General features: G+C 51.3%; 1 protein-coding gene across 2 annotated transcripts in view; it reads right to left on the reverse strand.

Moving 5' to 3' along the window:
- Nucleotides 1-25,778, reverse strand: part of RBKS (ribokinase) — a 572,657-nt gene that overhangs the window by 317,272 nt on the left and 229,607 nt on the right. For both annotated transcript variants that reach the window (XM_086949486.1, XM_086949487.1), the window contains one exon: nucleotides 12,515-12,679. In XM_086949486.1, the coding sequence (XP_086805612.1) occupies nucleotides 12,515-12,679 (165 nt within the window). The remainder of the gene's footprint in view (nucleotides 1-12,514; nucleotides 12,680-25,778) is intronic.

Here is a 25,778-nt window from a genome sequence, read left to right on the forward strand (position 1 = left end):
TCCCAAGGCTACACTCGCCAACTGACGGGGGGGTGCACGCGGCGGTGCATTCGAATCCTTCTTGGGACACTGGGGGTCATAAAACCGGTGTCCCACCTGCCCACAACCGTAGCAGGTTAGGGGGCCCCTATGAACAGGTTTACCCGTCGGGGCCCCTGGCTTCTTCTCAGGGGGAGGCTGGGAACCTTTCCCTTGGTTCCCTTGGGGATTACTTTGGGGCCCTTTCTGAGACTCCTTCTGTTTACCCTTGTCCCCCCCACTCTTCTGCTGGGGACCCTGCCCACCTTTGGCTGAGTCTCCCACTGGACCCTTGTGGACCCTGGTACTGACCCAGCGGTCCGCCTCCTCAGCAAGTTTTCTAGGGTTAGATATCTTGCTATCAATCAGGTGCTGGCGCAGCTCTGGAAAACAGTTATTAGACAAGTGCTCCCAAGCAAACAAATCATAAAGAGCTTCATAACTTTCCACTTTGCTGCCCTTTACCCAACCATCCATGGCTCTGCAAAAATAAGACACATATTCAACCCACGTCGTACCAGGCAACTTCTTACATTCTCTAAAAGCTTGTCTGTACTTCTCGGGGGTTAAGCCATATCGCGACATTAAAGCATCTTCCATATGAGCATACAACATCCTATCCGCAACAGGCATGTCTAACAGGGTATCTCTTCCCTCATTCACAAAGCGACCCCACAACCCCGCTCCCCAATTCTTCTCAGGGACCTGGTGGGCCAACAATGCTAGCTCATATGCTTTAAACCATTGACCAATATCTTTATTCTTATTGTAATCTTTGATCACATCTTTCGGGAAGTAAAACTTACTTTCTGCAGGCTCGGATGGAATGCTGCCACCAGAGGGATTCAACTCTAACTTCTTAGCTTGAATATCCAGTTCCCTCAACCTGGCTTCACGCTCCAAAGCTAACTTCTCTCGTTCGAACTCCAACTTTTTGATCTCTAAATCAGCTTCCCTTCTACCTCTTGCATTTTCTAACTCCAACTGCCCATTTATTTTTAGCCTTGCCATCTCCATGTTGTAAGCTCGCTCTTTCGCCCTTTCTTCTCTTTCTTCAGGGGAAAGACCTTTGGAGGAAACACTGCTTCCGGGAGAGGGCATAGGTCCATTCACTGGCACCTCCTCATCCCCTTCCTCTGTGGGTACCACCACCGCATCAGAGGGATTTCTGGACTCCCACCAGGCCTGTAATGCTTTACGAAAATCATCTTTTCTCGAGAGGCCGGTGGTAGGAACTTTAAACTGGTCGCAAAAGTGTTTCAGCTCATCTTTCTTGTATCTCTTTAGTTTACTCCTCTCGAACTCCTCCACAACAACGATAGCAGGGGCAGTGACTCCGTTGTCACTCATGGTTAAAACTGGCAGTGTTCAAAAAATCAAGTTTCAGGAAAGCGGAGAACAAAAATAGGATCCTTCCGAATCAGATTGTGACTGCGTTATGGTCTGCTTTCACTATGTAGCGCACACTAATCACTGTACATGGGTCATAAATGCAAGGTCCAAATCCTCACCGCTGCATCCAATGTTAGAACCGGCTGTCTCTAGTTGGCAGAGGTATGCACTTCTGACAAATAGGGACACTCCTTTTCTAGTCAGGGCAAGGGGATCACACCCTTCGATAACCCCTGCTCACCCCCTTGGTAGCTTGGCAGAGCAGAACAGGCTTATCTCAGAGGCTGTGTGTTAAGCAATTATGACCACATACAGTAATACAGTGAATACACTACAAATGGACACGACACAGTAGTATTATAAAAATAAGTATTTTTATATAAGGCTTAGCACAAGACCAAATAACGGCAAAACTGTACACAATCGGAATAAATACGTTTGGAAGGGAAAAAGGATAGTTCAAAGGTAGTTTCTTCTTTAGCACAAAAGTCTTTTAGTATCAAGCAAATCTTCTTCTTGGAAACACAGTTCTTAGCAACAGGGTAACTCACACGGGAGCTACACGACGTCGAGGCAAAGATAATCCACAGGTTCGGCGTCGACCGCGAGGAGCGCTACGTCGGGCCTGGAGTCACACGGACCCCCAACAACACAGTACCTTGGAAAATAAAGCACACGATGATCGACGGCGTCGAGCAATCCGGCGTCGCGTCTTCAGTGTCGATCAGGCCTCAGCAGGCGTCGTCGATGATGCGGTTGCACAGAGTGAGCAGCGCTCACGGCGTCGAAGGGGCACACAGGTGATGCGATCAGCAGCGGTGTAGACACGCGGTCCTCTGGAGCTAGAGCCGTACTCCCACTCACTGGCGCTGCTGCTGGCGTCGGTCGGGCCCACCGCCCGGTCGTCGTGATTGCTGATTCTTTCAGAGGTGCTGGATTCACGCTTCCAGCAAAATAGCACTTTAGCAGATGAAGTCCTTTAGCCCTGTGACTTCAGCAGGAGACTGGCACTCTTCCAGTCCTTGGAGATTTTCTTAGCAAGCGTGAGAGTACACACACAGTTCCTCTCTCCTGGTTCCTTGGCAAAAATAAAGAAGCACTGCAGGATTCCCCCAACAACAGCACACTGGCAGAAGGGGTAGGCAGTCCTTTAGATCAGCAGGCCTCTTGTCCTTGGTTACAGGGTTCCTTGTCAGAAGTGATCTCCTTTCCTAGTTCAGGGGTCCTTCTCTTATACCCCTTTTCGTCTTTGATCCCTTTGTCTATGCCGGGGATTTCCCAACATCCTGGGTCTGTGGTGGGTGGAGCTAGGCAGTAGCACCTGGCCTATTCATTGAGCCGGGCTGGGTCCTCAGACGCCCCGCAGGAGGTGGAGCCAGCATTGATACTGGCAGGAGCAGAGCTATCGCCCTCCTGGCAGGAGGTGGGGCTAGGATCGTCCATGGCAGGCACAGAGCCATCAGTCGCTTAGCAGGAGGTGGAGCCAGCATTGTATCAGGCAAGGCAGGCTATCAACAACTACTCTCCCCCTACTCTCAACGTAAATGTCCCACTCATCCCACACTGACTCATCCAGACCTGTGGAGCCACCCAGCTCCTGTCACACACACGCAAGACCAGCAGAAACCAGATATGGTTAGGCAAGAAAATAGACACTTTCTAAAAGTGCTATTTTCGAACCCAGAGTCCAAAAACCATCCACACCAATGGATGCGTAATTAAACCCCGAGTTCAGGGATACCAAACTCGACATTGCACCAGGCTCCCCGAGCCAGCTAGGATCATAACATTAATAATCCCGGCGGCCCATTCTAAGCAAGGGAGAGCAGGCTACCTCGCAATAGTGAAGCACGAAGATGGCGGTACTTCACTATCAGGACATGCCAACTTGGTCAGGCGTGTCCTACCTTACACTTACAATGCACCCGGCCCGCGGGCCTACCATAGGGGTGACTAACATGAAGTTAAGGGAAGGTTGGAGGGGCTGGCAAGTAGATATACTTGCGCAGCCTGCGTGACAGTACAAGCCTGCACGTGGGTCTCGCAATGGGTGGCACAACACGTGCTGCAAGCCCACAAGCGGCATTTGTATTTACAAGCCCCGGCACTCCTGGTGCACTAGACTAGGGACTGACAGTAAACCAAATAAGCCAAACATGGATACAATAGACACATCAATTTAACATCGGGAACACTTGCGCTATGGCACTGATCAGCAGTGACACGGCGCCCAAAGCATATACCAGCAAAACATCGTGAAACAGTAGAGGCAAACAGAAAAAATGGAGGAGAGACTCAAGCCAATGATGTCAGGTCTAACAGTCGCCGAGTACAGAATGGTGTGTACCGTTTCCGGGTCCATCAAGTACCGTTCTATGGCGTAGGTCGGGTCGCTCCGATCCCCGTACCACCAGTCATTAAGCACCAATAGGTGTGCCGCCTGATAGTATGACAAAATGTCAGAGGTGGCCAGGCCCCCGCAGTATGTAGATAGGAAGCAAGTGCGGAGAGCCACTCTCGCCACTCCCCCGGCCCAGAGGAACTGACTCAGCGCAGCATTCACTTGACGAAACCACTGCGGTGCTATAGGGCATGGGTGGTTTTGCAGCTGGTATAGGAGGCGATGAAGGGCCACCATTTTAAAGATCGCCGATCGGCCATAGATGTTCAGTGGCATTCTGGACCAAATTCGCATGTCCGATCGTACTCTATCCCAAACGGGCACAACATTGCGCTCCCATGCCACGTTCGGAGCGTCCGTGATAAAGACGCCCAGGTATTTGAGTCCACCTGCCGCCGTCTGCAGCGTCGACGCCCAGGCGCCCAGTCCCTCGCTATCGCCCAGCACCCACAGCTTAGACTTTTGAAAATTCGCATTATCTCTAGGACTCTGGGCCCGGACCTATTGAGGGCAGTGAGGAAGAAGAGGACGCCATCGGCATATAATGCAATGCGATCGGACAGGCCCATCTCCCACTCTAGCCCCCATAGCTGCGCGTCCATCCGCACCCACGCCGCCAGGGGTTCCATGGCCAATGCGAATAAATAGGGTGAGAGAGGGCAACCCTGCCTGGTGCCCCGTCCGATGGGAAAGGGCTTTGACGCCGCCCCCGCCACTCTCACCGACGCTGTCAGGTCCGTATAGAGCAGGCTCAGATATGAGCGAAAAACAGGCCCAAGATTGAGGCGGGACAGATGCGCCCGAAGGTACACCCAGCTGAGAGAATCGAATGCCCTATCAATATCGGCCAGAAGGAGCGCCGTTGGGATCCCAGCGGCACGGGCCGTCTCCACCACCACCTGTGCGCGGCGAATGTTGTGTCTGGTTGCCCTATGGGGCATAAACCCCGCCTGATCAGGGTGCACCAGATCGGTGATATACGGGAGGAGGCGGTTGGCCAGGGCCTTGGCTAATATCTTCGCCTCAAAGTTTAGAAGGGGAATCGGCCTGTACGAGGAGTGATGTTCAGGGGGTCTCCCGGGCTTACAGAAAACAACAATTTCGGCATGTCGCCAGTCCGCTGGGAGGCGACCACACTCCCTGGCTGCCTCTAGTGCCAACCTATAGCGCCCCTCCAGTTGAAGGTGAAAGGTTTTCATGAATTCACACGGGAACCCATTAGGTCCCGGGGCCTTACCAGAGTTCAATTCCCCAAGTGCTGTGCCTAGTTCCTCCAGGGACAGGGGGAGTTCCAGCTGATCCCGGCCCTCATCCGAGAGCGCACGCGGCGGGAGATCCGCCTAGAATTTATCAACGTCCTCCGCAGGGAGGGCCTCTCGGGGGGCATACAGATCCGCATAGTACTGTGCGAAACTGGCCGCTATGTCCTCAGGGGCCGACATCTGGTTCCCCCGCTCATCTCGAATTCCGGGCAGGGTCTGAGCCCGAAAGGTATGCTGGCAGAGTCTGTAGAGCATGGTGCTGGATTTATCCCCCCATTGATAAATTCTGCTCTGTGTGGCCAGCCAGAGCTGGCGCGCCTCATTGAGTAACAGGGATGAGTACGATTGCTGCAAAATCAGGAGCTGCCCCACAGCCTCGTCTGTGTCACCCATAGTGCATTCTCTCTCCAGGTCTTGAACCCGCCCCGCTGCCTACTCCACCTCTCTCCGACGGGTCCTGCGGGCCCCTGCACACCAAGCGATGTCCACCCCCCGGAGCACTGGCTTCATCGCCTCCCACTGGGTGGCGGCGTCCACCTCCGGCCCGTCGTTCTCCGCCCAATAATTAGAGATGGCTTCACGTAGATGTGTGCGATAGCTATCCTGTTGCAGGTGCCACGCAGACTGGCGCCATCGGAAGGGCTGTCGCCTCTTGTCCAACAGAAGATCCAGGGACACGGGGGAGTGGTCCGAGATACCACGAGGGAGCACAGCTGTGGAAGCGACCCTCGCCAGCCAGGAGAGCGGCACGAACAAGTAATCTAATCTGGAGAAGGACTTGTGCACTGCCGACACATAGGAATATTCGCGACTCAAAGCGTGTTGGTAGCGCCAGGAGTCAATCCAGCCCATGCCCTGCACTAAGCCATGAAGTTTCGTCGGTGCGGCAGCCTGGAGTTCCCTACCGGGGCTATAGCGGTCCATCCGTCCATCCATCACATCATTCCAGTCTCCCCCCACAATCGCCAGCACATCCGGGATATCGGCCCACACCTCGAACAGCTTTTCAATAAGCGCATCTTGCAGCGGGGGCGGAGCATACACACTACCAAAGACCATCGGCTCATCCCCAAAGATACCTTTAACGAACACATATCTACCATGGGCATCGATCCATTGCGTCTCATGTACATAAGAGAGCCTGCGGTGTATCAGGACCGCCACCCCCCGGAACCCCCTCGCAAAGCCCGCATGAAACACCTGTTGATAGCCATATCTCTGCAAACTGAGGGTCTTGGTGCCCTGGAGGTGCGTCTCCTGTAGGAGAAGAACATCCGCCCCTTCCCTTTTCCCCAGCCGCAGCACCGCCCCTCGCTTTATTTTATCCAGCATCCCCTGGACATTCCAACTCACTACTCGGAACATCGCCTGTGGGAGGCCTGACCTCTGGGCATCAACCATTGTCAATGGGGAGAAAATGTAGAAGCCTGGGCTTTCGGAGCCACACACACATACAATACAATTGCCAAAGTAGCGCAGACACTGTTTCAAACACATCTACCTCCCCCACCCCCACCACCCATCCCACTCAGCCACCCCAACCTCCCCGCCATCCCCAACCCCTGTCCCAACCTGACCCCCAAACAAGCCCCCCAACTGCCTACCCCCCCCCCCAATACCTAATAGAACACTGAAGTACCTGTCGCGGCATGGGCGGCCTCGGGCCCAAAACAGAGCGCCCAAAGCCTACCATGCCAATGGATCCCAAACACCCACTAAGCTGAGAACTCCCCCCTTCCCCCTAACATCTCCCAACCATGTAGGAGGCAGGTAGCCCCTATATCGGAGCACCCCGAACCCTTCTCATAGTCCCAGCAATTGTTGGAAGACCCAACCAAATGTGTCAATTTACTCAGCGTGCAGGCGTCCGTAGGGCAAAGTACAAGTGGACCACTCCCCTCAGCTGGGGCAGCCGGTGTCCGTAGGCGGGCAGGACCACCCATCACCCCTCAGCTACCTCCACCCGAGTGGTCCAAATCAGTGGGCGCAGCAGTCCGAGACTCAGTGCTAAGGACATTGCGCTTCCGGGATCTGGACTTTCTATTCCTTTTGCTTCGGGCGTTCTGATCACTCTGGTTTTGCGATGAATCACTCGTGTGTCCCGGATCAAGGCCCGGTTGGGCATGGGGCCTGACTCTCACCGTTTCATCCGTCCACCTGAAGACGTCCTCTGGCGTATCGAAAAAGTGAGTCCGGGATTGAAAGACTACTCGTAGGCGGGCCGGATAGAGCAAGGAATACTGAATCTTCAGGCCCCGAAGTTTCGCCTTGGCGGCCAGGAAGGAGTGTCTCTGTTGTTGCACTATCTTGGTGTAGTCGGGGAAGATCATGATCTTGTGATTTTCAAACAAAAGAGAATCCTTGGCCCTCGCCTCCCGCAGTATAGTTTCTCTGTCATGGAAGTTCAGGATTCTGGCGATCACCGGCCTGGGCCGTTCACCCGCCGGCGGCTTCTGCGTCAGGGCCCGGTGCGCGCGTTCAATCACAAAGCAGCGGGACAAGGTGTCCGGGGGGAGCCAGCTCTCCAGCCATTGGGAAAGGAAGCGTTCCATGCTGCCCTTTTCACAGCCCTCCGGAAAACCTACAAAGCGAAGGTTGTTCCTGCGTGCCCGCCCTTCGGCATCCTCCACTCGAAGCGCCAGACCCTTCTGAATATATTCTCCATCGCCGCCATTTTCTTCTTCAGGGTCCCGACATCATCTTCCACCACTGAGATCCTTGACTCGGCCTCTGTAATTCGCGCCACAGCGTTGGGTAGGTCCTGTCTCAGGAGGGTCACATTCACCCCAACAGCCCCAATCTTGGCGTCTAGCATGTCCCTGGATTGGGTTATCGCCGCCATTAACGCCACATTATCCGGCCCAGACCCCTGGCCGCCCTGTGCTTCGGGGCCGCCATTTGGTTCCGTGTATTTGTCGATGGGCCCCTGCTTAGCGGGCCCACCCCCCCCCTCTGGTCATGGCCAAGTCTTACTCCGGTATCACTGCCCTCAAAGCGTTAACAGATCCTTTTGGCGGGGCAATCCACACCTCCAACAGCTGCCAAGGGTGATTCCCTACAGGCGATATACTCCTCATGCACACTGCTGCCGTCTATTCCGGGTGGGGGGAAAGGGCCTCACAGCGAGTCAACGCAGACCCCTGCAGGCTAAGCCCCAGCGTGAGTGAGAGTCGCCAGGGGCACCTCTCCCTATGAGTTCGCCGCCACAGCCTGCACCGGGGCACCCCGCGACCTCCCACGACAGTCCGGGGTATCGTAGGCCTGCCATCAGGCCCGGCAGCCTGCTCAGGGCCCCAAATCGAGTCCAAGTTGGTCCCACTGGTCCCTTCCGCCCCTCCAGCAAACCCTGCAGTGCGATGGGAGGGGGGGATCACCAGGGGGGGGAGACACTCACGGTTCGTCGATTTCCTCCGCAGGGTCGGCGCCAGGTCCACACTAGGTCCGCAGGCACACCCGTCCCGGCACAGACACAAGCCCCTCCGGTCCGTCCCACAGGTCCTCAGTCCACTGCCCCCGTCGAGCACAGCTATGGGGATTCCAGCAGTCCGGTCAAAGCGCACGACCGACCCCTCTGCTCCCCGGGCCTCGCTGCGCCTGCACTCCTGTCCCGAGGACAGGTGCTGGTGTCGCCGGGTGGGGTCCACCAAACTCGAGGCCCCGGCTTCGCTAAGGCCAGGTAGGCCGCAGCTCCTCCTCAGCGGCCTCTGGGCACTAGTCTCTGCCGCCGTTGCTGTAGTTGTTGGCTGGGGTCTCCTCGATGTGTCGCTGACACCAGGCAGTCCCAGACTTGGGCAGAAGGATGGCGCCGCCGGCCCCTGTGCGAGTCCTCCGGTCCGGGTGCGCCAAAATCGAGGCCCCGGCTTCTCCGATCGGGACTAGGCCACTCGCTGCTTCGGCCGATTCCGCCACCCTGAAAGGTCCCGGAGCGTCGCTCCCAGCGTCGGATGGCCCCCAGCACTGTCCGCCACAATCGCCCCACAAGCAGTGCACTGTTCGGGTCCGGGGGCCAGGATAATCGGTCGGATGATCGTCGGGCCGGCGGGAGCTCTAGAAAGCCACGTCCGCCATCAACGCCCGCTAAGCCACGCCCCCCTTAATTTGCAGGTTTTAACGCAAAAAATATTTTTGTTTCTAGCTCAAATGGATCAAAAAATACTAAAAACAAAGTTACACGTGTTGTCGAACAGTTTAAGACCCTTTACTTATAAAAAATGAATGCTTTTCAGGTGCTTATTGCTACATTTGGTGTCGAATTGCTACTAAGGAGAGGTAATATTTACCCAAGTAAAAAAGTAAGTGCCAGGGCCCTTCATATGAGGCCACTGCAGCCTGCACCACTCATTGTCCCTGTTAGCTCCGCCAATGACCGTATCAACACAACTACTAACCATCACATCCTACAAGTGTAACAATTCAGACTTTTCTAGACCAACCAGAGCTATAATAATTGCGCCAGTGGCAGGTAATGCTCTTTTTTTATGTATACTGATTCATTAACCCCTTCCATGCTCATGACGAGCTCAGCTCATCATGAGGCACAGTTGAGCTGTGCTGATGACGAGCTGAGCTCGTCATGAATAGAGCGATTCAAGGAATGTCAGCGCTCTGGGGGAAAACCACTAGCAGCCAAGGTGTTAAACAGTTTTTGTGCTCATTTCAAATTTAGACAGACAGCTCCACCATGTGGCAGACTGTCAATAGAGCCAGTGCTGACAATTAAGTGCCGGTGCTTAGCAATGGAAACCACTGGCTCAAATTAAGCACTGCCCATATCACTCTTTTCAGGGGTCGTCCGGACACAAACACTCAATAACTGGGGTTGAACTTGAACATCCTTTACGACTGGAACCCAATCTCCACTGAGGACACCATTCGCCTGATGAACTCCATCCACTCAGGATCCCCCACAGATCCATGTCCCCACCACATCTTCAACAAAGCAGACTCCATCATCGCACCCCACCTCCGAGACGTCATCAACTGCTCCCTAAACTCCGCCACCTTCCCGGAAAGCTGGAAACACGCCGAACTCAGCGCCCTTCTGAAAAAACCCACAGCAGACCCCACCGAACTCAAAAACTACCGCCCCATCTCGCTCCTACCATTCCCGGCCAAAGTCATCGAGAAAGCCATCAACAACCAACTCGTCGCCTTCCTCGAAACCAACAAATCCCTCGACTCCTCACAATCCGGCTTCCGAGCCAAACACAGCACCGAGACGGCACTCATTGCAGCAACAGACGACATTCGAACACTACTGGACAACGGAGACAGTCGCCCTCATCCTGCTTGACCTCTCTGCAGCCTTCGACACAGTCTGTCACAGCACCCTTATACAACGCCTCAACAACATCGGAATTCAAGGAAAAGCACTGGACTGGATCACCTCGTTCCTTGCCGGAAGAACTCAGAGAGTCCGCCTCCCACCGTTTAAGTCAGAAGCCACCGAAGTCATCTGCGGTGTGCCACAAGGATCTTCACTCAGCCCCACCCTCTTCAACGTATACATGAGCCCCCTCGCGACCATCGCACGCCAACACAACCTCAACATCATCTCCTACGCTGATGACACTCAACTGATCCTCTCACTCACCAAAGACCCTAACACCGCCAAAACCAACCTACACGAAGGGATGAAAGAAGTAGCCGAGTGGATGAAGCACAGCGGTCTTAAACTGAACTCAGACAAAACAGAAGTCCTTATCTTAGGTACCTCCCCTTCCGCCTGGGACGACTCTTGGTGGCCAGCGGCCCTAGGAAAAGCACCCATTCCAACGGACCACGCACGGAACCTGGGCGTCATCCTGGACTCCTCACTCTCGATGACTAGACAAGTCAACGCCGTCTTGCTTCAACATTCTTCGCATGCTCAAAAAAACATTTTGCTGGATCCCCACCGAAACTAGAAAAACGGTCACCCACGCACTGGTTAAAAGCCGCCTGGACTACGGAAACACCCTGTACGCCGGTACCACCGCAAAACTTCAGAAAAAACTCCAGCGCATCCAAAACGCTTCAGCCAGACTTCATACTAGACATCCCGCGTAAAGACCACATTTCCGGTCACCTGAAAGACCTCCACTGGCTCCCTGTCAATAAGAGGATAACGTTCCGCCTCCTCACCCACGCACACAAAGCACTCTATGAACTTTTATTTATTTATTTATTTATGGGCTTATAAAGCGCTATGAATAAACTCCCAAGGGAGTATCTCCGCGACCCGAATCTTGGACCCGAATGCCTCAACACGCGACTATCCTTCTACACCCCCTCCCGCCAGCTACGTTCTTCTAACCAAGCCCTCGCTGCTGTTCCACGCATCAACAAAACCACCATGGGGGGAAGATCCTTCTCCTACTTAGCGGCTAAAACCTGGAACTCCCTTCCCATTCACCTCCGCCTTACTCAAAACCACCTAGCCTTCAGAAAGCAGCTTAAAACCTGGATATTCGACAAGTAATTTCCCACCCTTCCTCAAGCGCCTTGAGACCCTCTGGGTATGTAGTGCGCTATATAAATTATCTGACTTGACTTGACATCTGGTTCCCCACAACCAGGTATGGTGTTCAGTCCATTCCCACTTTTCCTCCCCAAAAACGGTGTTCCTCTTCCCACTCACAGGAGCAAACCTCAAAGCATTTTTAAGGTTGATGACTACCCACAAAAGGTTTGTGAAAACGCCTAAACTGGCATGTTTGTGAGGGCTCACCACTTTTTGCAGGTGGATCCACCTTGGAGCACCCACAAAGCAATCCTAAGGGTAAGTATGGTCACAAGGCAATCTGGGCTGGCACAGCATGTGGGTTCCCTCCTACAGGCAATTCCAGCACAGTGGTAAAATCCCTTGGGAGCCAATCCATTTACAGGTGCAAAATCATATCCTGTGAATGAGGACTGTGCTTGTGCACTGAAGTCAGAGTGGCCATTATGAACGCACCAGAAAACCATGAGGCTTGCTCTCAAGCTGCGAAGGGTAGATCTTATGAAGTAATTGTGTTTTTCAGCCATGAAGAAGCATAAAAATGTGAAACAGAGATGCTCAATGGGCACAGAATGATGTCATCTGCTTTTTTTAAAATATGATCACCAAATGTGCCGTCTAATGTAAATCTATGAGGCTAGGCGCTTGCCACACGTGGATGTTCAAGGATCCTGAGTGTAGCGACACGCTGAGACCTCAGTACACAGGAGTAGGGTTTTGTTGGGAGTGGTTTTTACTGGTGAATGAATTATGAGGCATGGCGATCTGCAAATCTAAAATCAAGATTTAAAAATGTATTGGAAGGTAACATACAGCAACCTAGGCATATGTATGTATCTTTATGCAAAGCCCTATTATGAAGCTAGTACACAGTACAAATGTTTTAACTTTTAAGATTTTAAAGACTTGAGGAACAACTGCTCAATTCAAATACATATGTAAATTCTCCATTTGCTATACCTCTGCTGGCGTGAGCCAGTTTTAGGGCTTCCAGAGAAATGGCGGGCGTGATCTCCAGCTGACAAACCATCACCTTGGCTCTGCTGATGGCCCCAGATGCCCTCTCTAGGTCTTTGGAGCCCAGAAGTAGGTTGGCACCAGCTACTATGACAATAGCATTCTGACCTGGAAGAAAAAAGTCACAGAACTTTATTCAAAAGGAGTTCATGTGTAGTGCATTGAAGCTGGTCAAATAAAGTTTTAACATCACATGGCAGCGGATGGCCGAGAGCATCTCTTTTGCATCTACAAATACACCATTATTTAATTGAGATCCCGTTATTGTAACGTAAATGAAAGGGGAAATAAAAAGTTTGGACTCTTATTACAAAATTTACGGTAATCCCTATTTAGTTACAAATGTGTCTGCATGTGAATCAGGATGATGAGCTATTCAGGAACAACACACCGGTGAGCTGTTTTACCCTGTATATTTTGCAAGGAAAATCCTGGTGAAATGTGTGTGGAAATATGCATGGGCGTCAGCAGGGGGGGGGCAAGGAGGGGCACTAGATAGCGCCCCCCCCCCCACACACACACACACACCGGTGAGCTGTTTTACCCTGTATATTTCGCAAGGATAATCCTGGTGAGATGTGTGTGGAAATATGCATGGGCGTCAGCAAGGGGGGGGCAAGAAGGGGCACTGGATACCCCTTCCTCCCCCCAGAGTGCCTCTCCTTGCCCCCCCCCCCCCCCCTGCGCACGCCCATGTGCACAAATGCATCCCAGAGGGAGGCCTGACGCCGGGCCTCATCCTCAGGTAGGACATCATCCAACCGTCCGTAAAGAGGATCCCTTTTACAGATGCCTTCATTTTGGCATTGCAGGGAAAAGTGCTGTTCCCCTGCAAAGGGCCTCAGCTCCCTGATGGGGCCGCCTCGCACTCCCCTGAGCACAAGAGCAGCCCCACTCCACCCATTATCATTCTGTATGGGGCTGATTGCCACATACAGAATGTCAATCAATGGGGCAGTCTGGGCTGGCACAGCATGTGGGTTCCCTCCTACAGGCTCAGTCCAGGTCCAGGGCAGGGCATTCTGTCACATGGAAGTGCAAAAAGGCCCATGCTGCTGCTAGGTGAGAATCCAGTTAGCCAAAGGAAGGTGGTGAAAGAAGTTGAAAGGAAAGGATTATAGTTATAGTAATATAGCAGACATGGTTGCTGCTTTTTTATTTTATGCAACAAACAACCATAGACAAAGCCAATAGTTCTGGCTTGTTGAAGGTGTAACGTTACTTGTTGTATTATATATCTGGATGCAATGACAGAAGCAACAAAAATACCAGTTGGGCGGCACATTATATTAAGCACAAATTTTTAGCTTATGTGTTTTAAGCCACGCATTTTATTACATCAAACACCCTTTTGGAGAGACCCCCCTAGTTTTTTCATCCCACTTAAAGCTCTGGAAACAACACCATGTCACAGTCGCCCCACGTCAAGGCACTGTGCATCATGCATGACTCATGCCTTCCACTTTTTCAGATTGCCTATGTGCAGGGGCGTAGTGAACCCTGCTCCACCGAACCCCTTGCTTTAGGAACTACAGCAAGGGTGGAGTCCTTGATAGGTCTCATAATTAATGTGAAAAGGTGAGTGAGTAAGTAAACGATGGGATGGGTGGATGGATGGATGGATGGATGGATAGATGAGTGAAATGATGGATGGCTGGATGAGTGAAATGGTGGATGAATTGATAAGTGAAAGGGTGGATTGATGAATTGATAAGTGAAAGGGTGAATGGATGGACGGATGAGTGAAAGGGTGGATGTAAGGCTGGATGAGTGAGTGAAAGGGTGGGTAGATGGACAAAAGGATGGATAGATGAGTGAAGGAGTGAAAGGGTGGATGGATGAGTGAAAGGATGGATGAATGATAGGTTCGATGGATGGATTCATGAGTGGATGAGTAGATGGATGGGTGGATGGATGCAAGGATGGATAGCTAAATGAAACGGGAATAGAAAGAGGAAGGGGGATGGGTAAAATGGATAACTGAACGGGTGAATGGCTGGTTGGATGAGGTAATGGATGGATGGATGGATGGATGGATGGGTGGAAGAGTGGATGGATGGATAGGGTAAAAGGGTGGATGGATGGATGATGGATGAGTAAAAGGGTGGATTGACGGATAGATAAGTTAAATGATGGATGGAAGGAAACGTGATGGATAGGTTTGTAAATGGATGAATATGTTTTAAATGCTTGTAAAGCGCTCGAATGCCGAGGCGTCTTGGCGCTGTGGTGTGTGGAGAGGATGGCTGAGGAGGTGAGATCTTATATGGCTGTAAACAGCCAGGTCTTGAAGCTCCTTCTGAAAAGCTGGAGGTTGGGTCCTCAGAAGGAGTGGCATCTTGTTCCAGAGTTTGGACACACAATGCCCGATTGGTCTGCCCCCCATCTTGCCCGTCTTATCCTTGTGGTATCGATGAAGCCCTGATTGGCTGATCTGAGGTGACGGGTGGGAATGTAAAGTGTAAAGAGAGCTTGGAGATCCTCTGCACCGCCGCCATAAATTGCTTTATGTACTACAGTTAAAGCTTTGAACTCGACACGCTGTTTGATAGGCAGCCAATGTAAAGTTTTTATGCCGGGCGAGGTTGGCTGACCTCTGGGAATACCCAGTAGGAGTCTCGCTGCAGCATTTTGCAAAGACTGCAGTTTTTGCAGCTGGTACTTATCAATTCCCCAAAACAGGGCATTGCAGTAGTCCATCACTGTCTTCTGAAGGTCTTTAGGAATGTACAGGAGTATTTTCCTCAAACTTTTTAGAAGATAGCAACATGATGAGGTCAGACTGTTTATTTGTGGGCCAAAGTTCAGTTTGGTATCAAAAATGATACCCAGGGGAGGGAGGAGCCTAGCCAGCAGCCGAGATGGCCGCCTAGCGCCTCGGCTCCGTCGACCCGGGTGCCTTTCTTCGACATCCTGACCCTAATCCTGCACCTCCGCGAACCCCACTTACCTCGGAGACGCTCCCACTCCCGCTGCGACGGATTTCGGCGAAAGCGGAGCGATCCCGGGGGTGTAGAGCCTCCGCTTCCACCCCGGCCTCTTGAGTGGCCACGGCAGGGACATCGAGTGCGGAGACGGCCGGCGGCGACACCAACAGCGGCGGCCGCAGCGGTGGGGGAGGAGCGGGTGACCTGCTTCCACGGGCTGGCGCTGGGCTTTCTCACAGCAGCTTTTCCCGGCTTGGCTGCCCAGCGCGCCTCCCCTGCAACATTGTGTCGCCTTCACTCAGTGTATCCCGGCCTCGCTGGATGAGGGCCGGGATTGTTTCTTTGTTGCACTCTCCCACGGCGGACGCCATTTTCCGCGTCTACATTCTTGCATCTGCCAGTGGATTTCCCTGTTTTGCCGGCTCCCTGGTCTATGAAGCCCCCTTTTGACCGGCTGCCTTCACATCCCAGTGCCAGCTGTGTCCTGCTGACATTGCGCAGACCTTCGGGGATGGCTCGTTGACGGGTAAGGCTTGCTTTCATGGCGCTCCACAGCCGTGCACACAAGATGGTGGCCAGTTGCGCATATCCCATTCTGGATCCTCCGCTGGGGCTGCGTGATGTCCTAGAAGCAATTGTGGACTTGCGTATGGCCTTCCGTGTCCTTACTATCGATTTGGGGGCCCGGCTCACTGAGATCCTTCCAGCCGGTCACGACTGCCCCTCAGCTCTGCGCACTGCGCCACACCCTCCATCGGTTAAAGGTGATTCACCCGCTCTGGAGTGTACCGGGGCGATGGATGGGCGCACCTCCATGACTGCTGTGGTGTCCCTCGGCTCCGCCTCGCGAGGGTCCGGCGGCACTGCTTCTTCGCTGGGGCCGTTGCTCGGGCCTCGGACGCCATGTTGCCCTTCTCCTTTGTTCTCTGGCGACATGCTTCCTCGCATCAATCTGGACTTGCCGTTTGGGCCCCGTCGGGCTGCTACGCTGGAACTTTTATTTGATCTTGCGCCCAGTGGTGTGGACTTTGGTTTGGCCGTAAAGAACTCTTGTGCCCCATGTCATCGACCTTTCGAACAATTTGCCCCGTCGCGAGCACCTCGACTCCAACACTGGATTTCACCGGAGCCCTCCTCATCCACGTTGGCTGATCTGGACTTGGACCCTGTTGACACGCCGGTTCGAAGGGGACAGGGCTGATGTTGTTTTTGATTGTACTGCTGCTTTCTACGTGTATGGCCGGGATTGGGGACGTAACTTGTTGGAGGTACAGATCGATTGGGTACTGGGTCGGGGCCTGGGGTCGGGCGGCCGTGGGTAACGTTGCTATCCGTGTGTTCATTGCATCGGACATGCTGGACTGGCCCTCCTCCGGTCTTCTGTGAAATGTGCTTCTTTTTCTTTCCTTTTCCTTTTCTTCCTTCTTCTCAATTTCTCTTTTCTCACTACATTTCGGGTTTTTTGGGGAGATGAAACACTCTGCTAGGGGGGGGGGTAGGCCGTAGCCTCTGCATGTGTGTAGGGTGGGGGGGTATGTTTTAGTTGGTGTTTATTTCTATGGTGCCTTTTGTTTTCATATAACTTTATCTTTCCTGGGCCCGTGTTAGGCAGACTGGGGGATGGGTGATGGCCGGTGTTGGTTGGGATGTTGCGTCCTCTCCTGGGGTATGCATACTGTGTGGCCGTCCTCTGGCTGGGACTTGCATGTCGCGTACCGCACTGATTGATATGGATGTTTGTAGTCGAGTGCCACCTACATGGACCTAGTTCTCTTCTTCTTGTTTGTATTAGTACGGAGCAGTACGACCTGAACTTCATTGTCGCGATGAAAACCTTAAAATTAACCTTCACCGATCCTGAGACATGGCAATATGGTGATTAGTGTAACTCGTTTAATGCTTGCCTATGACAAAGATATTGCTGTGTCGTCGTAAAGTTGCATTGACGTTCAATTGTTAGCGTGGCCGGCCGGGAGGTTGTAGGCCCGTATTTGTACTGATTTGTTGCTCAATAAAGGTTTTCAAAAAAAAAAAAAAAAAAAAAAAAAATGATACCCAGATTTCTGACTTTTTCTACTGGAGAGGGGCAGTCTCCAGCCTCCATGGGCCACCAGGACTGGTTCCACAGGGGTTGTCCCGACCTGAACTCCATGACCTCCGTTTTGTTAGTGTTTATCTTCAGATGATTCTGGCTCATCTAGGCCATGATCTCGGAGAGGCAGATGTGAAAACTGGCTGCTGTGGTCTCTGGCCGATCGCTTATGGAAATGATGAGTTGAGTATCGTCGGCGTACAAGACCAAATCAAAGGCATGCTTTCTAATGAGATTGGCCAACGGGGTGACGTACAGATTGAACAGGGTTGGGATAAGGGCAGAGCCCTGCGGAACGCCAAATGGGAGGATGAAACTGTCAGAATTTAAATCATCCCAGAGCAACCGCTGCTCTCTCGCCTCCAAGAAGGAGGACAGGATGTCTAAAGCCGTCCCCCCTATCCCTACGTCTCCCAGCCGCTATACCAGAGTGGTATGGTTCACGGTATCAAAAGCGGCTGGGAGATCGAGGAGCATGAGACCGCTCTCCCTCCCTCATCCATCACCCTGCGGATTTTTTCTGTGGCAAGGATTGAGGCGGATTCAGTGGAGTGGTGCGAGCGGAAACCGTGGTGGGAGGCGTCCAGTAGTCTGTTATCGTCAAGATGTTTAGTTAGAGCCGTTTTTAAGTGTTTTTCAAGAACTTTGGCCACCATTGGCAAGCTGGCGATAGGTCAGTAGTTGTGAGGGTCAGTAGGATCTAGACTGTTTTTTTGAAAAAGGGGAGTAATAGATGCTGTCTTCCTTGATTGCTGGATAGCAGCCGGATGTTATAATTTGGTTCAGGACAGGGGTGAGGTTTTCACATACTGTATGGGCTGCCTGGTGCATAACAGAAGGTGGGCAGGGGTCTGTAGGCGCCCCGGATTTTATAGAGAGTAGATGTTTATGAGTTACTTCGTTCGTAGGGGGCTGAAAACATGTCAGTATACAGGGGGGCAACCGTCATTAGGTTTCTGACTTGGGATGTTGTATTTATAGAAGAATCATTACAGATTCCCTGGACCTGCTGTTGAAAGTGTTTGGCTCATCTATTGCAGAACGCTTGATCGGGCTTGAAAGTATTTTCTTCTTGTGGTTTTATTAACATATTGACTGATTTAAATAGTTCTTTTGTAGAGTTTCCCGCCTCCTTGGTTTGATGTTAAAGAATAGTTTTTTGTGGCAGTGATTGATAGCCTCCTTATATTGAAATATAATGTGGTTATATAGAAGTTTCTTTTGGCTATCATAGGCCTGTCTCCAAAGACGCTCCGCGGCTCTGCAACAGATCTTTAGACGTTTGAGTTCAGGCGTGTACCACGGTGATGATCTCTTAACCTTTTTTCACCGTCACCAGCTTTTCTGGTGCGACCTAGTCTGCAACTGACAGCAGCCAGTTGTTAAACTGCAGGGCGGCTTCACTGTTATTGTTTTCTGAGAAGGCGGGACAGGGGTCGAGTGCCAACTCAAACACTCCATCTTTCAATTTGCCCCACTGTCTAGTTCGTACCTTGGATGTTTTAGCCTGTGCACCAGAATGTCGCTGTTACACTTTGAGATCAAAGTTTATAGCTTTATTATCTGTCCATGGAAGAGCCGTCAGACTAGAGAGAGTAATGTCGGGGCTGCTTGTAAAGATCCCATCTAGCGTGTGCCCTGACAGATGGGTCAGTTCTGTTACGATCTGGCTGAGGTTGAAGGCCTCTAAGTAATCCACCAGTCAGGCGGTGTCAGTGTTAATTCATCCAGCCAAAGCCATGTGCAAAGTGGAGATGCAGGGGCTCTAAGTAGGGGGTGAAAACACAACAAAGCCTCATTTTCAAGTAAATGGTATTTTAAAGACCTGTGTGAAGTACTTGGGTGCGGCTGTGTATGTGTGCTGTGCCGGGAAGCTGTCTCAGACAGGCACACACATTCTTATAACATTCACACCCGGCAGAATGACAAATCACCACTTCTAGCAGCCTCGTCATGAGGTGGGAGTGGGAAGATGTGCACAGCAGGAGGAAAAGGATGGCCAGTGCAGGTGACGCTTTTCTTTTGTATAGGAATTTCTGCTGGCATCATAGCCCAGGGTTTGCTGTCTGTGCACTTGTATAGATGTGTATTCCATACTAGTGCACAGACAGCACACCCTGGGCTATGACGCCAGCAGGAATTACTTTACAAAGGAAAAGTGTCGCCTGCACTGCCATCCCTTTCACCTTGCTGTCTGTGCACTTGTATGGAATACACATCCACGGTGCTGCTCACCAGATAAATGGTGAACAGGGCCATGGATCTGTCTCTTTTTGCATCCTAGGGCACTGATGAAGAAGCAGAGGAGGCCCAGGCAAGGAGAATCCAGGAGACATTTGACCCACACCTATCTAGAAAGTGAGACCTTCGGGAGGGGCTGGATGCCAGGGCGACAGTGCTGGTGATTAGCCCGACTCCACTGAATAGTATCAGACGAGCAGGCAGCAGTTTTTAAGTAAGTTCCAGTAACTTTAATGCATTCTACAGCATCACCAGCATTACCTACTGGCTGCATAACTAGGTTACAGTGTTTTAGACTTACATGCGTGAAAACGTCTAGGAGGACAGCCCCCTCCGAATATGCAAATGTAGTGTAAGCTTGTAGGGTTCAGGGCGGGTATGGGTTTTGGGGTGCCAGGGGAACAATTTTAAATGGGTCAGGGCGGGTATGGGTTATGGGTTTTGGCGTTCCAGGGGGCTAATTTTAGGGATCAGGGAATGTATGAGTTTTAAAAGGTCCAGGGGGTAATAATAGGATTCATAATTGTGCTCGAATTGTTGTCCAGTTTCAAATGCAGAATTCGCCACTTTTTTTTTCTCAGCTTGGCCTGAGCATTACCCTATCCTGATTGTCTGCCATTTTAGCCCTGCCCCTATTTATTAAAACGTTAGCCACGCCCCTTCGTTTGCTAGGTTAGCCCCCCCTGGAAAAATTTCTTTCACATGGAAATATGTGCCTGAAATGAGGGGAAAACATGCCGAAACTGGCGCTCAAAGAATGAGTCCAACAATTGTTTCCCATGCCACAGGGGAAATCGTACAATACTAAGCTAATACCGCAGCCGCAGCCTGGAGTGACCACAGCTTGCAGTACCAGTAACTCAGGGCGCCGTATTTTCTTCAGTAGTATCCTTACGCAGCTTACAGCGAGGGCCCTTTTGTCTGATCCCGGCTGACCAGATACCATGACATTTATGCCATGGTGTGACAGAGATGGATCATGAGTGAGGAAGGCGGGGATATCACAGGGGCGTTTGAACAGAGTGTCCGCCACAACTGCACAACGCAGCCAGATTTTCATAGTGGAAGATTGCATCCGCCATATGTGTCACCCCAACCTGCTGGCTGACATGCAAGGCTTGAACATTGCTCAGCAAGATAATGGCCTTGTGCCCCTGAAGGCCCCTGCCTTAGAGTGAATCTTTATACAAGAAGCTATCTTGTTGACCGCCCCTCCCTGAGCAGCAATATCATGAACGGATCCCTTTTCTATTGAGCTGTATCTCACTTCACCAATGTACCTCCAGTCGCAGAAAAAGCCACCACCAGATAGTGTGATCACAAGTGCAAGGAGAGTCCTTAAACTTTTTGACCTGGGAGATCACTTGTCAGACGCTAGAGGGTCTCGTGAACCCAAGTCTTCAGTTATAAAAAACATTCTTACTTTTAGGCCAACTTGGCTTTTCAAGGTGGCTAAAGAAAACAAATATAAAAAATATATATTGGTTTCCAGATGGCACTCGGGGTATAACTCCGTGGATCTAGCGGTTCCCCAACATTTAATGCAACATTACGAAGCTCTCATACGCTTAACGGAAAAGGAGTATCACAAGCAAACGTTTTTGGAGGCACGTAATGCACAAAAGGATTCTAGCTCTTTGAAGGGGGAAACAACTTCACTGCATCAAACCAACCATTTTGGTGTCACTAAAATGTTAAAGATCTAAGATGATTATCAACAAGAGGCAGGAAGAGGCCGGAAAGAATTCTCCAAGATCTTGGATAATGGATAAATTCTTCTGTGGTGTACACAAATACAAAATTATACTGTTTTGCCAAACCTGCTGACAATTTACTCAATGACACCAAAGTTCTGGCTCCACGTGGACTTCCGGGATGTACCAAATTTACAATGGCAGGTTATCTCTTTCCTAATCTGATATTCCACATGAAGGATAATGAAATCATCTGTAATGTACAACCCAAGATCAGAAAGTATTTGCATTAAACCTGCTGCTAAAGGATCAGTGGTTGGACTCCCTGGACACGGTGGAAACTAGCTTATCTCTAAAAGTAGACCACTAGCTGTGGGAGAGCGGCTGCAGCAGTGCGCTCAATGGAATGGGTTTTTGGGCCCGTGCAATGGTGGATGACGTCAGTTGTCAGCAGCATCTGACAGTGAAAGCTATAACAACAGGAAGAGCAGGTTCGGATACATAGGAGTTGGAAGCTGCTTTTGTACGTACAGTTGTACTTTGGAACACTACTATTTCCTCATGCATTGCGCCTCTCCAGTATCAACTGTGCTTTCTTAATTGCGAATCGGAGCAGGTTTACAAATGTCCAATATTTTCTTGAAATGAGAGAGGTAGGTTATGCATTGGCATCCCTTGACAAAGAAAAATCATTGGGTTCAATTGGGTGGGAATTCTCATTTGAAACATTGGAAAAACACAACTTAAGCCTCCATTTTATGGAGTACCCTTGAGTTGGGTAGCAATAAACATCTGTTATTCAGTGCCAAGGGTGAAAGTGTGCTTTACAAATACACATTATGTTATGTTATTTTGTAAGCTGGATATTAATATTGTCTTCACATGTTTCATCCAGAGTATTAGCTCACAGAGCTGCAGCCTTGGATGTGGTACGAGTCCTAATAGAATTCGCTATAGGATCTTTAGAAGAAATCCAGAGAAATGAAATGTTTGAGTATGGAAAATGCTCAGTGGGCGTGACCCATGTTTGTTTTTCGCCCGCTTGGCTGAGATGGAAAGATTTAGTTGGAAGTCCACCCAAATTTGCTCTCATGAACAAACTTTAATTATTATATTTGTTAATGATGGCGGGAGGCCTATTTCTGCGCTATACCACACGCTTTGACGTGAAAGACCAGAATCTGAACCTAGAATTAGGGTTTAATGGGAAGCGGATCCTGGTGGCTGGTTGGAGGACATGGAATGCCACGGGATTCTCATGGACACTAAAACAGTGACTAATCCTATGTACATGACAGGGAATCCCAGGCAAGGGTGGGACAACGTGTGCAGGACCAGAGACAATAACAGGTGAAGTTCAAATACAAGGCAATGGCAGCATCCTTGCGCCGGACAGAGGGATGCGCAGCCATAGATTGAGTACAAAACAAGGGCTCGCATTCCTGCTCCGGACAGAGGGATGTGCAGCCATAGATTGAGTACAAAACAAGGGCCCGCATCCTTGCTCCGTACACAGAGGGATGTGCAGCCATAGATTGAGTACAAAACAAGGGCCCGCATTCCTGCTCCGGACAGAGGGATGCGCAGCCATAGATTGAGTACAAAACAAGGGCTCGCATTCCTGCTCCGGACAGAGGGATGCGCAGCCATACATTGAGTACAAAACAAGGGCCCGCATCCTTGCTCCAGACAGAGGGATACACAGCCATACATTGAGTACTAAACAAGGGCCTGCATCCTTGATCCGGATAGAGGGATGCGCAGCCATACATTGAGTACTAAACAAGGGCCTGCATCCTTGCTCCGGACAGAGGGATGCGCAGCCGTACATTGAGTACAAAACAAGGACCCGCATCCTTTCTCCAGACAGAGGGATGCGCAGCCATACATTGAGTACAAAACAAGGGCCCGCATTCCTGCTCCGGACAGAGGGATATGTAGCCATACATTGAGTACGAAACAAGGGCCCGCATCCTGGCTCCAGACAGAGGGATACACCAGTACAAAACAAGGGCCTGCATCCTTGCTCCGGACATGGGGATGCGCAGCCATAGATTGAGTACAAAACAAGAGCCCACATCCATGATCCGGATAGAGGGATGCGCAGCCATACATTGAGTGCTAAACAAGGGCCTGCATCCTTGCTCCGGACAGAGGGATGTGCAGCCATACATTGAGTACAAAACAAGAGCCCACATCCTTGATCCGGATAGAGGGATGCGCAGCCATACATTGAGTACTAAACAAGGGCCTGCATCCTTGCTCCGGACAGAGGGATGCGCAGCCATACATTGAGTACAAAACAAGGGCCTGCATCCTTGCTCCGGACATGGGGATGCGCAGCCATAGATTGAGTACAAAACAAGAGCCCACATCCATGATCCGGATAGAGGGATGCGCAGCCATACATTGAGTGCTAAACAAGGGCCTGCATCCTTGCTCCGGACAGAGGGATGTGCAGCCATACATTGAGTACAAAACAAGAGCCCACATCCTTGATCCGGATAGAGGGATGCGCAGCCATACATTGAGTACTAAACAAGGGCCTGCATCCTTGCTCCGGACAGAGGGATGCGCAGCCATACATTGAGTACAAAACAAGGGCCAGCATCCTTGCTCCGGACAGAGGGATGCACAGCCGTACATTGAGTGCAGAACAAGGGCCTGCATCTTTGCTCCGGACAGAGGGATGCGCAGCCATACATTGAGTACAAAACAAGGGCCTGCATCCTTGCTCCAGACAGAGGGATGCACAGCCATACATTGAGTACAAAACAAGGTCCCGCATAAAGATGTGCAGCCATACATTGAGTACTAAACAAGGGCCTTCATCCTTGCTCCGGACAGAGGGATGCGCAGCCATACATTGAGTGCAGAACAAGGGCCCGCATCCTTGCTCCAGACAGAGGGATGCGAAGCCACACATTGAGTACAAAACAAGGGCCCGCATCCTTGCTCCGTACACAGAGGGATGCGCAGCCATACATTGAGTGCAGAACAAGGGCCCGCATCCTTGCTCCGGACAGAGGGATGCGCAGCCATACATTGAGTATAAAACAAGGGCCCGCATCCTTGCTCCGGACAGAGGGATGTGCAGCCATACATTGAGTACAAAACAAGGGCCCGCATCCTTGCTCCAGACAGAGGGATGCGCAGCCACACATTGAGTACAAAACAAGGGCCCGCATCCTTGCTCCGTACACAGAGGGATGTGCAGCCATACATTGAGTGCAGAACAAGGGCCCGCATCCTTGCTCCGAACAGAGGGATGCGCAGCCATACATTGAGTACAAAAGAAGGGCCCGCATCCTTGCTCCGGACAGAGGGATGCGCAGCAATACATTGAGTACAAAACAAGGGCCCGCATCCTTGCTCCGGACAGAGGGATGCGCAGCCATACATTGAGTACAAAAGAAGGGCCCGCATCCTTGCTCCGGACAGAGGGATGCGCAGCAATACATTGAGTACAAAACAAGGGCCCGCATCCTTGCTCCGGACAGAGGGATGTGAAGCCATACATTGAGTACAAAAGAAGGGCCCGCATCCTTGCTCCGGACAGAGGGATGCGCAGCAATACATTGAGTACAAAACAAGGGCCCGCATCCTTGCTCCGGACAGAGGGATGTGAAGCCATACATTGAGTACAAAAGAAGGGCCCGCATCCTTGCTCCGGACAGAGGGATGCGCAGCAATACATTGAGTACAAAACAAGGGCCCGCATCCTTGCTCCGGACAGAGGGATGTGAAGCCATACATTGAGTACAAAAGAAGGGCCCGCATCCTTGCTCCGGACAGAGGGATGCGCAGCCATACATTGAGTACAAATCAAGGGCCTGCATCCTTGCTCAGGACAGAGAGATGCGCAGCCATACATTGAGTAAAAACCAAGGGCCAGCATCCTTGCTCCAGAAAGAGGGATGCACAGCCATACAGTATACATCAAGGACCCTTCCTGTGCTGGATGGTGCGTAGTCTTGGGTCAATGGATAAAGCTGAGGTAATAAATACGGCAAAAGTACATTAAGATGGGAAGGTAGCAGAGGACTGAAGAAACAGTATGAGAGGTTGATCAATTACAAAAGAGGCATAGAATTATCTGATGGATGAATGGGGGAGTGGAGATACACAAGGGAGTCAGGATGCACGAGGGAGTGAAGATACACAAGGGAGTGAGGATGCACGAGGGAGTGAAGATACACGAGGGAGTGAGGATACACGAGGGAGTGAGGATACACGAGGGAGTGAGGATGCAC

This window comes from Lissotriton vulgaris, unplaced genomic scaffold (genome assembly GCF_964263255.1).
Source record: "Lissotriton vulgaris unplaced genomic scaffold, aLisVul1.2 SCAFFOLD_1000, whole genome shotgun sequence".
NCBI classification, from domain to species: domain Eukaryota; kingdom Metazoa; phylum Chordata; class Amphibia; order Caudata; family Salamandridae; genus Lissotriton; species Lissotriton vulgaris.